Genomic DNA, 13,721 nt, shown 5'->3' with positions numbered 1-13,721 from the left:
ACTTCAGATCTATGAAGCTGACAACTTCGGTTCTAACACTCCAACCAAACTTATCTTCATATATTTAGACCAGCTCTTCCAATCACACCTACTTTTTTTCAGTTCCTCCTGTGCTTTGGCCTGCCAAGCTTCTTCTCGTTCTAAACATCAAATTCCCGTTTTCTTGGATTCCTCACGCTGTTGGTTTCTTGGTTCTAAAACATTTTATTCAACATTGTATTATACTAGAATCCAGCACTCCCATTCTTTTTCGCCTCGTTGGATAGACAATCTTGGAGTTGTTCTATGCAGAAAATCAAGCCATAACTTTACAAAACAGCAGTCGATATGATGATTTCTATGCTTTCTTCGAATTATGGATATCGCAAAAAGCTGCGGATAAAGTAGCCTCCATACTATCATCATACATAAACAAGCAATAGCTGATACTTGCTGTCAAAGTTGTTTAGTTCTTGTCACGCTAATTCCATCGGCTTGATTTACTAAAACATTATTTGATCCTCGTGAAGCCAAAAATACATGCAGCAATTCAAAATGGAATCATGGATTCCAGAGCTAAAATCTTTCTAGAAGAACAAAACTGGTAATTGGATAAAAACTCGCCAAACTACGTCATTAACATCACAGACACACTCCAGCCTCTGGCCCAGACGTGCTCTCTCCTCGCTCTGCTTTTCTGTTGTTGTTATAATGGTATATACTCTTCGGAACTGGTGGGATTCATGCCATTCTCGTCTTAGCTTTTCCTCTTTTCTTCACCCTTATTGCCCCACCCCGCTCCTCCTCGGGCTTCGCATTAATCATTATGCCCAGTCCTACATTCTCAGAACATATCTTTCCGACTTATAAAGTTCAGGAGGAACATTAATGGCATCAGTCTCACCGATATAAGAGGGTATGCAAAGGCCATGGACACTTCCCCTTCCTTCAAATCCAGCAAGTTAAAAAGAACATCGTAAAACATTTATTAATCTTGGAATAATCTCATCTTTCCCTTCCATTTAGGGATGAAATTGATGTCATTATTTTTGCTGCTACTACTACTAGTAGTAGTAGTAGTAGACATAGACAGTACTGCTATTGCCCAAAACGTACACATTCATCATAATGTCTGTCTTTTCCAGCAATAGACAAAAAAGAGAAAACATTTCAAAATTTGTACAAAACCAGCACCTCCAAACACCAACCCCTCTACTTAACGAATGCTTCCTCTTTAGCGATCATAATCAACTGTGAAGCCAAGCGTACTTCCTATCATACTTATATCCGTATCTTACTTTCCTGACGGAGAAGTAAAAGCTAGGCTACCGTAAGATATCCAGCTTGGTGCAATCGAAGTTATTCTTATTGGTGAACAGATATTCTGATGTCATTGTAAGAGCATTTTTGTTGAAAAACTTGGGAAGCCGAAATGTAAGATCTCAGCGTTTATGTTATATGCTCTGTAAAAAGATTGCCAAACAAAAGGGAGACAACATATAACTGCAAGGATTATTTAGTCTTGATGATGACGGCACAGCTTTTCACATCTATGCATCCATCCTAGCTTCTCTCCTCTCATGTGCTTTTCATGCCAGTATTGGTTGGATGGGCCATGTCAGTTGGGCTCAGTGTATAGTTAGGGTTATTGCTCACCTGGATGTGTTGGCAGACCACATCTGGTATGCATCTTTCGTATTTGGCTTCTTTTCTGCAACTTGATGCCCTTCCTATCAACTATGTGATGGATTTGGATTCTAGGAATTGCTTCCACACCTGGAATTTCTTTTCTAAAATTTCTTTTCTAAAATCTCCATTCCCTCACGATATAAACCATATGGAGAAAAAACTGTATGTGATGCCCAGAACAGGAATCATGTCTCTTTTCCCTCAAGAAGACAGACAGTTCACTATATTGATAACTCAGCAATATAAATACCGCTTATGAGAAACATAAGGTTATAGTGTTTCTGGTGATGGATATTTGAGGTGCTTCAGTAAGGTAGTCTAGGAAGTATCTAAAAAAACAAATGCCTTGACGATTCCATTATCTGAACCGATAACTCAGTGAAAAGTTTCTTTCTAAGCTTGATGCATGTGTCGAATGTGGTATAGCACTTAACACTAAGTACTTACTGCAGACGAAGTGGAGTTTCCGGATTTTTAAATAACACTAAACAATGCCTTTTTATGTAGCAGATATTTACAAGCAATTATGAATTTCCTTTCATCTAACTCTCTTACTAATATACGCACGTGTTTGGGCTTTGTTAACCATGTTTCCTATGCATTCAATACGGAAACCAATGCTTAAACCAGACACAGCTATCCAAAGGCATGATGGGTTAAAAAAACAATTTCAAGAAACAAAAAAAAAATGATGCTGAGTTTGAAAAGGATGAACGAATATTTAATAACGCTAAACATACAAGTTTGTTCGCGGATTGGTCAGGAGAAAGAATTGACTTCTGGTTTTTCTAAAAACATTGCAGTTGCTTTTAATAGAAACTTTCTATTATAAAACTGGCTGATACATAACTCTGATCGGTACTCAGCTTTATACATTCAGCTGAGTCAATATATTACGAATAAAACAAGCTCTGGCTTTAAGACGATACCCTCAATAAAGCTAGATATTTTGTCCAAAGATGCGGCAACCTCGCTATTGCTACTGGATTCAAACCTCTTCTAAAAATCTTCAATGGCAAGACCGTCATCCAGCAGGAAATATTCAGACAAATGAAATGCACTTTAGAAATGACATACCTTCAATCATAGAAGAAATATATAATCAATATAATTTGATAATTGCACTTCCACTAATTACCAGCTTTCCTAAATCATTTTTAGCTACTGTTCGTTGCATGGTATCATTTTCCAATGCTATCGATGACCTGGTAAATTCCTCAATAGTTTCAGCGTTTAAATCCCTACATTTCGATAGTATCAATTCTGTAATCACTTATACATAACTAACGGAGTAATAATTTATAAAGATTGAATTATGATACTTGAGAGGCTGGTCAGATTGGTCATTTGATTATGTTGTGTGTTGTTACCTTTATTAAAACCAATTCCATTTACTGTTTTCGATGAAACCATTTATTTACATAAAATATACAGAAGGAAATCCCAATATTTGGAATATGGATACTTGCTATCTTTTACTCTTTCAACTTTTCTTTAACTTTAGCTGCTTCAGTGAAGAATATTGCTTTAATCACATGATAGCTCTGATTGTAATGGAACTGTGAGAAAAGGCGTTCCAGTCATGACCATTTTGCCTTATTCTTTTGTAGAAGTAATGAATTCCTAAGCGAACATTATAAAATAATAAAAACTTGCATTATTTTTTCCTTGAAGACGGAAATTAAATTAAATTTTTCTTTTTGTCAGGAAGATTTGGTTGCTCTTTCTAGTAACTCGAGCGACCAGGTAAAGGCTCTCTCGTTGCCTCGTCTCGTCCCCTTTGTCACTTGTTGTTTAGTCCCGAGTTGGATCTGATTGAACAGATATGCTCAAAGACGTCCTAACTGTGACCATTCCGTCTTTCTTCCCAGACATAATGGAGTCTACGTGTATATCACGGAATAGAGGTTTTTCTAGTCTGTATATCAAAAAAAGTTTGGCTACTTTCTAGCAGGTCATGCAACCACATACAGGCTCCATCGATGGTCTGTCTCAGTAATAATTTTGTTGTTATTTACCCTCAAATCAACCCTGATACACCAAACTTGTGTTGCTATAAAAAAATCTGGTTATTAAAGAAGGGTTTTGTTAGGGGAGTGGACCCGGAATTTGTTGTTCGCAAACAGCAGCAGTAATTTTCTTCAGTTGAATACACGTCTTTGTTTGGTTCAAATTACCCAAATACGACAACTTTAACACGAAATAACTTCTAAAATACAAAATTTTGTCAAAAACGTTAAGAGTTAACCCTGTTCTATGAGACATTCTACCAGTATCGGAAGTTTCAAAATGTTTAGTCTTAAAAAATTAATTAAAAAATTTGTTGGTCAGATTGAAAAGACATTTCAATATCCTGAGGTCCGTGGGAAAACTCATTTAAATAAAAGGGGTCCTTGGTAGTGAAAAGATTGAGAACCACTGGTGTATGTGTTGACAATTATTTAAATTACGGTTTATTGGCGGAACTTGTTATGTTTGTCATCACATCAATTGTCATATGTACATTGGCTTTGTGAGAAAAATGTTTGATTTATACCATATAAAGCTACAAGCTGTTATGCTTGTTTCTAATTTAGGTACAAGGTCAGTAGTTTTGAGTGGGTGGGTTAGTCGAAACCACCAACCCTAGCTCTTGATTTATAATACAATTAATTTTGAACTCTTTTGCATTGTTTTGTAGACAAATGAGTATTGAGCACATTCTATTCGATGGAGTGGCAGAATCGAAATGTAGGTCAAAATGTTTCGTAGTATTATTTGTTTCAGCTCCTTATTTTTCTAAGTCGAAATCTTGCCGAGATCAACTTGGTCTTTTATCCTTTCAAGGTTGATAAAATAAATTACCAAAATATTGGGGTCAATTTAAACGATGAAACCCAGCCATACTCCAGATTTTCTGGCCTTGGACTTATATATAAAATTATTATTGAAATGAAATGTCATTGTGAAAACCATCTTCTATGTTTGCCACTAAGCTTACATGACAGTCAGTTTCATAAAATAAGTTATACTACATCACCAACATTTACAGAGCTGCTGATTTTAGGTGTTGGAGTCGACAGCATGCTTTACATTTCCTACTTCCCTTTTAACTGAATGAGTCACACCCAGCTGTCACTGGTAGTTAAGACGTTAGTGAGATTATATCCTATCACTATGTTTTAGTGTATTAAGGATATAAACATGTATACTATGACGACGTATTGCACAGTTACTCGCACGCACTATAATTATCAGGCGTAGAAGTGGCTGTGTGGTAAGTAGCTTGCTTACGAACCACATGGTTCCGGGTTCAGTCCCACTGCGTGGCACCTTGGGCAAGTGTCTTCTACTATAGCCTGGGGCCGACCAAAGCCTTGTGAGTGGATTTGGTAGACGGAAACTACCATATATATGTGTGTGTGTGTGTATGTGTTTGTCCCCCCCCCCCCCAACATCGCTTGACAACCGATGCTGGTGTGTTTACGTCTCCGTAACTTAGCGGTTCGGCAAAAGAGACCGATAGAATAAGTACTAGGCTTACAAAGAATAAGTCCTGGGGTCGATTTCTTCGACTAAAGGCGGTGTTCCAGCATGGCCACAGTCAAATGAAACAAGTAAAAGAGTAAGTAAGGAAAGAAAAAGACTAATCATGTATTTTACCATTTATAACTAAATACCTACTTCATAAGTTCCAGTAATGAGGATACTACAATTCCCACGAAGTGTTATGCGTAATTTGTGTTCCAGAGTCTGAAGCAGGTCTTGTCCTGATGTCATCTGGTGATCTGTGGTTCTCCAGCAAAGTCACATCTGGTTCAAATTTTCACTGAACTGGAAGAGGTCCGTGTATTTAAACAAACGTCAGAATTGATATATAATTTACGAAACCTATTGAACATGCGGTTGTTATTATCAAGTTTATGTGACTAACTCTCCTCCACCTCACATTCAACAGCACTAAAAGAAATGGGTAGGGAACAGGTCAGTAATGGGCGTAAACTTTGGACGGTGCTACAACCATGATCCTCCATGGTCTCTGAATACATTCATTAAAGAGGGTAGGGAGCTTAAACGCCATACAGAGAGAGAGAGAGAGAGAGAGAGAGAGAGAGAGAGAGAGATGACATTGCAGCTTCTCCATAACTAGGCTGTATTTCAGCATAACAACAACCTTTATCAAGAACGTATTTCACTTAGGATTTACATATACTTTCAAGTTCAGCTGTTTGAGAACCTTTCAAGGATGTCATTGTAAACATACAGGACTGTAAATTGTTTATAAAACCAATAACAAACGGTAGATGAATAATGGAGGTATTTTCTTGCTGCTTGTTCAGGTAATTTTGCCAGATTTCCCCTTTTTCACTGCCTCTTGAGCCTCAAGTTTTTGTATCAAGTTGTTCTTTCATTTTGTAGCAGAACTCAGCATTCGAAACCCTGTCAGTCCAGTAACGGAAAAAGGCCATAAAATATCATATCAAGTTTCCAAATTTGGTGGCGACGGCTACTGTCCTTATCAAGTGAATTGGATCTATTCCATGTCATCAGATTTTTAAATTTATTTTTTTAACTAAACAGTTTGAAACTTCGAATACTGGTAGAATTTTTCACGTAGGACACGGTTTACTCTGAACGTTTTTGACCAAATTTTGTATTTTAGAAGTTATTTCGTGTTAAAGTTGTATTTGGGTATGTAGTGACGTCTGGTTCCAGTCACCATTTTTGGATTTTCATCCATGCATGCGCAGGGATTAGATCCTTCCGGAAGCCCCTTATGGGCATGGGCAGTCATCATCAGCCGCTATTCTCTCTCTTCGTCCCTGCTGCCGGCTAGACGCACGCAATCTTGACCAGCTCCGTGCAGCTGGAGATCTGAAGGTGTTACGCGACGTTGGCTAACCTGTGAAGAATGCCTTCACAATTGTGATTAAACAGACTCTGCTATTTCCACACCAAGACGACCTGGCTACTGATTGACCCAAGGTGTAACGCTTGTACAGACGGAAAATAAATATTGTTATTTGTTCGGATATTCTTGTTCCGCTATTTTCCTTCCACGTTTATGTAAGGAATTGTGTGGCACCCATCCAGTGCCAACCTCACTTCCTACAGGTAATTTTAACCAATCAACGACGTGTATTCAGCTGAAGAAAGAAATTCTACCAGTATTCGAAATTTCAAACTGTTTAGTTAAAAAAAATTAATAAAAAAATCTGTGAGATGGATAGATCCAGTGAATTTGTCCCATATTTCAGCCAATAACTGTTTTGATGTATTTGTGTGGTCTTAAGATAAATGAAAAATTCCATGTAGTTTCGCACCAAATCATGCTTATAAATCGAGATGCGCGAGAAAAACAGGCAAGAGGATTTGTAGGTTTTGTTGGTTAGCTGGCAGCTGCGCCGCTCCGACCTTGAATAAAAAGACTACCTCACGCCAAGTACGAAAATAGAATATTTCCTCCTCTCAAGAAGCATACATTCTCACACATTAGCTACAGATATTCAGAATAACAGATTTTTGTAAAGTGACAATAATAACATTAATCTGTTAATGAAATTTAAATATTGTGATTGTTTTATTTGGGAGCAGCACACAGCCCGACCAAATAATCCATCTCCAAGTAAACTTCTACCACAAGTTCATGCAGTGATCTATAGTTCCGTTGGATCAATTTATCTGCATAAACAATCATAGTAGTATTTTTTTTTTCTGTCAATACTAACATGCCATACATAAGGGTTGCCTGATTTGAACTGTTCTGAAAAGAATCTCGTAGATTTTGTTTCATACTGTTTTTTTTTTTCTTTCCAAAATTAAGATACAATGCTTAATTTTGACATACTGCTGAAACTATTTAACACAAGCTAAGTACTCAGTGCTCCGAGTACGAATTTTGCGAATTCTAGTTGAGAGGAAAAATTAATCAGTTCTTTTTGATGTAGAGTACAGTTTAACCATATTTTAATTGAAAAGGATTAATTCCAAGAATTTCTCTCGCTGAATCACCTTGTGCAGTTCTAATCTGTGATAAAGACTGCCAAACTATTATGTAGAGATTAAGTTTCTCGAAAATTATTGTAACGCTAGATTTAATAGCAAGCAGTTTGTTTGCCCCATCTCTAGCAAATGCAACGAAGTTCTGTTCCACGTACGCATCATAAAGTCCATGGTTGATGAAATACTTCAATAGATGCTTAGCAGCTGTTTCTGATTAGGCAGTTCAATTAGGTCTACAAACATATGCTCTGGTCTGTTAATTCCTTAACAAGAAAAGAAATCTAGTCGTTTATCTGCTGGTAAATTGCTATTTTCATGCGTGATTGTCAAGAAAATAAGGTAAAAGTGGGCATATTTTTTTAAAATGAACTGGCGTTAGTCGTTCAAACTGCTCATGTTGGTAAAGTAATTCTTCCTCTATAGTCATTTTTCTTCTTATTGTATTCATCGCAGGCAAATAATAGCTTCCGAGAGGGAGCAACGTGCCATCATTGGGCTCTTAACAAAGGAGGCTAACCGACAACCACAGAAAGCTACATGTTTACGAAGATACCGTTGACAAGCGCATGCATGAAGTTGAAAAAAGAAGGAACCAACATTGAAGACAAACTATGCAGTAGGAGACCATCAACTGTGATCGCAAATAGGAAACGCCACTGAATGAATGATTTGATTCGCACGGACGACGAGTCACAATCCGTGCGCTTACTGCACGCCTGGACTGCAGTCACAGTACATTACAAAAGGGTATCGGAATGAGTGTACAAAGTGGATACCTTGCAGAAGACGGCACATTTAAAAGAGAGAAGAGTAGAAGTTTGTTTTGATTTGCTGGTAACGTTAGAAGCCAATGAATATACGTCTCCCAATCTTCCGATCTGGCGACAGGAAATGAAAGTGGCCATATCATTATGATCTGGAAACGAAGGTTCGGTCCACAGAATCATATCACGCTTTTTCTCTAAGGCCTAAGAAGTTCAAGAGCCAGCGATTGGCACAGAAAGTCATGGTAGTTACTTGGCGGGGGGGTGGGGGTGGGGGGGTCATTCTTGATTTTTCTGGATCATGGTTGTACTGTGAAGAGCTGGCAGTACAATGGAGTCACTCAAAAAGCTTTGAGAATCCATCAGGCAGAAGTGACCTGAGCAAGCATCTGAAAACAATTCACATTGACCATGACAATGCGTGGCCACACAAATCATTAGTAACAAATCAGGCAATCAGCAAAATGTGATGATCAGTGGTCCCCCCCTTTTATTATGCAACCCGAATTTGGCACCCTCTCACTACCCCCAAGTGAAAGTATCTGTGGAGAAATGGGCGCCGTAGTAAACACCTAATTTTTTTTTTTTTAAGAGGATTACTGAGTTGTGTTAACTGATGGTGCAAAGGCATTGCTTGTGACGGAAACTATGTTTAGTCGATTAATATAATTATGCTCGCTTTTGAATTATTTTCGGCACAAACCCTAGTATGAATGGTTATATGATCAAACATCTCCGTTGCACTAATTAGGAATGTAATCTGCTTGCATGCACACATACGTATTACATTATGATGTTTTTGATAATAAATATTTAGTGTGCCATGCTAAACTAGTAATTCTTAGACGATGCACTGCAAGAGGAATCTAAGTCTGCCGCGGATTTTTGAAAATATATTTTTATGATTTTAGAAAATTTATATTAATGCTCATATTAGTGTCAGAAAAATGTTACACACAAGTATAATGACTCAAACACGATAGTCAACAGCTTTCTATATTTTTTAATGAATTTTTAACTTCAAGACCTGTTTAATTTTGTTTTGTTTTGTTTTATTTCTTCCATGCGGAATGCGCCAGTAATTTCTTAAAATTTCATCTGCAGTGCGTCACCAAGTCAAATAGAGAACCATTGCCAGACAATTATGGTCGAAAGTTTGGATCAATATGTCCAGTGTCTTTTTTTACTCCATATCCATGCTGTTTTGCTATAACTACAGTTTAGTGCCTTTCGTACTATTTTGTTTCCTCATAACTTTCTTAATAATGCTTTTATATCTCTAATGAAATTTGATTATAATGCATTTTCGAACGTTAACTTTTAATAATATTCATGAAATATGATAAAAAATCAATTACTTTTTTTTTTGTCAGAAAGAGAAACACTCTTTTAAACATTCAATAACTTGGTCATGACCATTGTATAACAATAAAAAAAATCTTCGCCTGCTACTATCCAGAGCAGTATTCAGTTATGAAGATACTAACGAATAAAGTGCTCTGGATGATACACAGCAATGTTTTCTGTTCCTCTCACCTCACGTTACTACGTTGTGCAACGATCACATGCAAGTTATTGAATGGCTAAAATGTTATGGAGTGCTTCTCTTTCTGTATTATATGAAAAAAGTAACTTCATCAGCATAATCGTATTCTACACCTTTGACAACTTATATTCGTAAAAAGTCATTAAAAATATGCATTATTAAGAAAGTTATAATGAAACAAAATTAAAAGCAAGCGCAAACCAGTCGGAAGGCCCTCCTGCTCTTGGCTGGTTGGACTGTTCAGTTGCCTGGTTTCACATCACCATCTGGATGTTGGTAGCTTTTAGCTGTTGCAGGTATTCGGCCCAGTTCCCTCTCTGAGAATAACTTACTTCTTGCTCCTCACTGTATTCAGAAGCTCGGAAAAGGGTCATAGGCGCCGCTCCTCCTCCTTCTGACTAAACAGTTAAAATAATTGTTTGGTCAGTCGAATTCTTTTATTTATTTCTTTAATAAAACTTACGGTGATCTTAGCTCAGTGTACTAAATAAGGATTGTAGCTGTTTTCTAGACAATACCGTTTTGGATTTAAACAATCACTCATTGGGGTGGAGCACATCGTGAGGGCAGAGTGACCCACCCTCCTCACCATCATTACCACCTCAATAAAGATTAGGGGACTGTCTCAATTACGTGCCTCAGTCTGTTGTAAAAAGATATATAAGCACAAACTGATAGTGCGAATTTAGGATTTTTAGTTGAGTATCCCAGAGATTTTTCAACTTGAAATGACTTTATAATTTCAACAATTGCTTATCAAACCAATTACATACTCTAATTAAATAACAGCTGCACATTGACAAAATTTCGGAAAGATCATGATCACTCAACACGTCAAATGACAATTGAAATCCCGACTAAACATTTCTAATTCCGCTTCCGGTTATGTGACGTGGTTAAAAGCAATGGCGGACCGAAGCCGCAAAGAAGCTACTCCTCCGCCTTTACTGCTTATGCCAGCAAATGGAGGACTTACTCTTAACCCACCAGAGCAACCCAATGTGTTAATGCCTGTCGTTCAATCAGAAACCGCGCCTTTGTTTTGTTCAGGTATGTCATGTAATTTTGATATTTGTATATATAAACACACATATACACAGTCGTCATTCTCACCTTCAACAACTGACCATCTGTCACACGCATTCATACCACCACCTCTAATGTCCACTTAGGTTTCGATGAAAAAGAAATTGTTTAAGGAAGTTTTCTTAATTATAACATTTTTTGAAGCATTTGTCCTCATGCTCAACATCATTTCATTGTTGTTCAGTATATCGAGAGTACACATGATGCTGGCACAAGAACCTCGCCCCCTTAACACGATAAAGTGTGTTTACTATCATAACAACCCCTTCTAAATTTCCCAGGACAAAAAGAAACAAAAAACAAGGGCTCTGTAGTTGCATGATTTAAAGCGTAAAACTTGGGTATTTTTTTAAAAAACTATTAAATCCATCTCGTGACACGGGTGTAATAGTAAAAGGATGTCAGAAAAGGGCACGAAATGGGGGAAGGATGTAAAAATTAAATGTTTTAGACACCTTATTATTTCACAGAAGGGAATAACCCTTTTTCTTTTTTCTTCTCTGTGAAGTAGTGATAGCTCTTCTGAATGTCCACTGATCAGAGAGAGATTACATTTGTCTCAGACGTATGTAATGATAAAAATGTACAGTTACTTGACCTATTACCAAACGATGTAATATTAATTTTCCCCTCATGCTTATCAAATAGCTTGTGACGATAACTGTGAAAAAAGACAATAGTATAATATATAAATACTTTTTATTATCCGTGTTTTCATCTGGCAAAATATATTGGCTGTTTCAAATTCCATATAATAATAAAATCTAGCTTAGATGTTAATTTTTTTTATGACAGACGGAATCGAAGTATTCTTTAATTATCTTCGAGAAGAAAATCTGATATCAAATACATTCATAATCCCTTAATATTTTGATATGAAAGTTGTGACACGACTACTTAATCTTGACAGTGTCAGCTGTTACACACTTAACTTTCTCAGCTGACCATTGATTTTTATGTCATATTTACATTGTCAACTAAATTATGTGGAAACTAGTATTTCTCCTTTTTCGCTTTCTGTTCTATTCTGAAAGGACGCACCTTTTCTTTTTTTTTCTCCGCGGAAAGATGTCTGTTTGAAACACCGGGAACTTCACCTCATAATGACAAGCCAACTTAAATAACTTTTTATACCATTAAATACAATTTTTACCGACTCAAACACTATTCGACTCTTTGAAGTCGAACTGAAATTTTATTCCATCTTGCAGCATTAGGCCATATTTCGTTTACCAAGCTATGGCAGCGTAGATGTCATCTTGTTATCCAGTATCAATTAACTTAACTCATTCATGATGTCATTTGACCATATTAACTGAAAAGTCACCTCCTTATCAATGATGATGATGGCCACTATTATAGACATTGTGTAGAGATTTTAGGTTTTGGCAACTATGACAGGACTGTTAAACCAGCCAATTCACCAATCGTGACCTGTTCATATTTCCCATGGATAATTCGTGTTTAAGATAAATATATCCTTCATCTCAATATCTAGCACAAGTACAATGATTCGGTAGCACACCGTAACGTTTTTTTTTTGGTTTTTTTTTTGCATTCATAACCATACCTTAATTTTTCTATGATGAGAAAAAGACTAGTCACCAGTTGTTTTGTTAACACATGTAAACTTAAGAAGGAAGAAAACTTACAGATACTCGTCATTATCAGCCAAAGTTTGATAAATAAAATTACTTAGAGCAGCATATTTATATGATGTAATATAATTAGAATTCACGGAGACTATGGCCAGCTATAGCGAAAATCAGTTCAATAAAAACACCTTAACGTGCAATTAAAAGGCTCCGATGACAACAGGAACAACCTCTATGTTTGACTCTCGCAACTGCCACATATTGGCGATCTCACTTCTCAGGTCTCCATATCTGTCGACCTTTTCTTTCATCATGATGTGTTGATCTTCTGGCACTGCCTCGTCGATTATTAGACACTCTTGTTTGTCCCTTCTAAAGGTTACTATATCCGGCCTTATTATTATTAGTGGCATTTCATCCGTCCTTACGTTCTGAGTTCAAATTCCGCTGAGGTCGACAAATTAAATACCAGTAAAACACTGGGGTCTACATAATCGACTAGTCCCTTCCCCCAAAATTACAGGCCTTGTGCCTTTAGTAGAAAGGATGATTATTGTTGTTGTTACTGTTGTTATGTATAATAGAACCAGTCATCGAGTCTTCAAAAAGAATACCTATGTTCGAGGCTAAGATTATTTTTCCTTTTCATGGAGCACTAACATTAAAATTATATTTCTGAATGACAAATCGTCATTGTATTTTTACAGAAGTTATATTAATTTGATGTTTATTGTATTGCGTTGTTATTTAACCACGGGTCTGTTCTGACGGAGCAGACCTTTATTGAGATTTGAAATGTTGCTTCAGCCTAACTGGTTGGGGACTAATTAGGATAGTTATATTAACCTTTCATAGACTACGGCAGTGGTTCTCAACCTTCTGTATCGCAACACCCACTGCTTTTCATCAGCTGACATCTTACAAATACCCTTTACTTATGTTTTTTTCTTTTTTTAAATGAGGCAAAATTCAATCAGCATTGTCCCTGTTTTCTATACTATCTATGCAGCATGTGCTCCTATTTTGATATTCGTGTGAATTAGAGCTCCCTGTGTCTACAAAGATTTAGATTTTGTTCTC

The 13,721-nt window shown here is 36.8% G+C and overlaps 1 protein-coding gene across 3 annotated transcripts in view; it reads left to right on the top strand.

Moving 5' to 3' along the window:
- Nucleotides 1–10,580: 10,580 nt before the first annotated feature.
- The window catches only part of LOC106876439 (triacylglycerol hydrolase DDHD2), a 64,362-nt gene continuing 61,221 nt past the window's right edge, over nt 10,581–13,721 (top strand). For 2 of the 3 annotated variants that reach the window (XM_052974487.2, XM_052974486.2), the window contains exon 1: nt 10,822–11,010. In XM_052974487.2, coding sequence (XP_052830447.1) covers nt 10,866–11,010 — 145 coding nt within the window. In that variant the 5' untranslated portion in view covers nt 10,822–10,865. Of the gene's footprint in view, nt 11,011–13,721 lie in introns of all 3 variants that reach the window. The other variant, XM_014924984.3, reaches the window with a different exon arrangement.

Source organism: Octopus bimaculoides, chromosome 18 (assembly GCF_046866305.1).
Source record: "Octopus bimaculoides isolate indiv1 chromosome 18, ASM4686630v1, whole genome shotgun sequence".
Classification (NCBI taxonomy): Eukaryota; Metazoa; Mollusca; class Cephalopoda; order Octopoda; family Octopodidae; genus Octopus; species Octopus bimaculoides.
The sequence above is the reverse complement of the archived record's forward strand: the minus strand, read 5'-3'. Positions and strand labels throughout refer to the sequence as shown.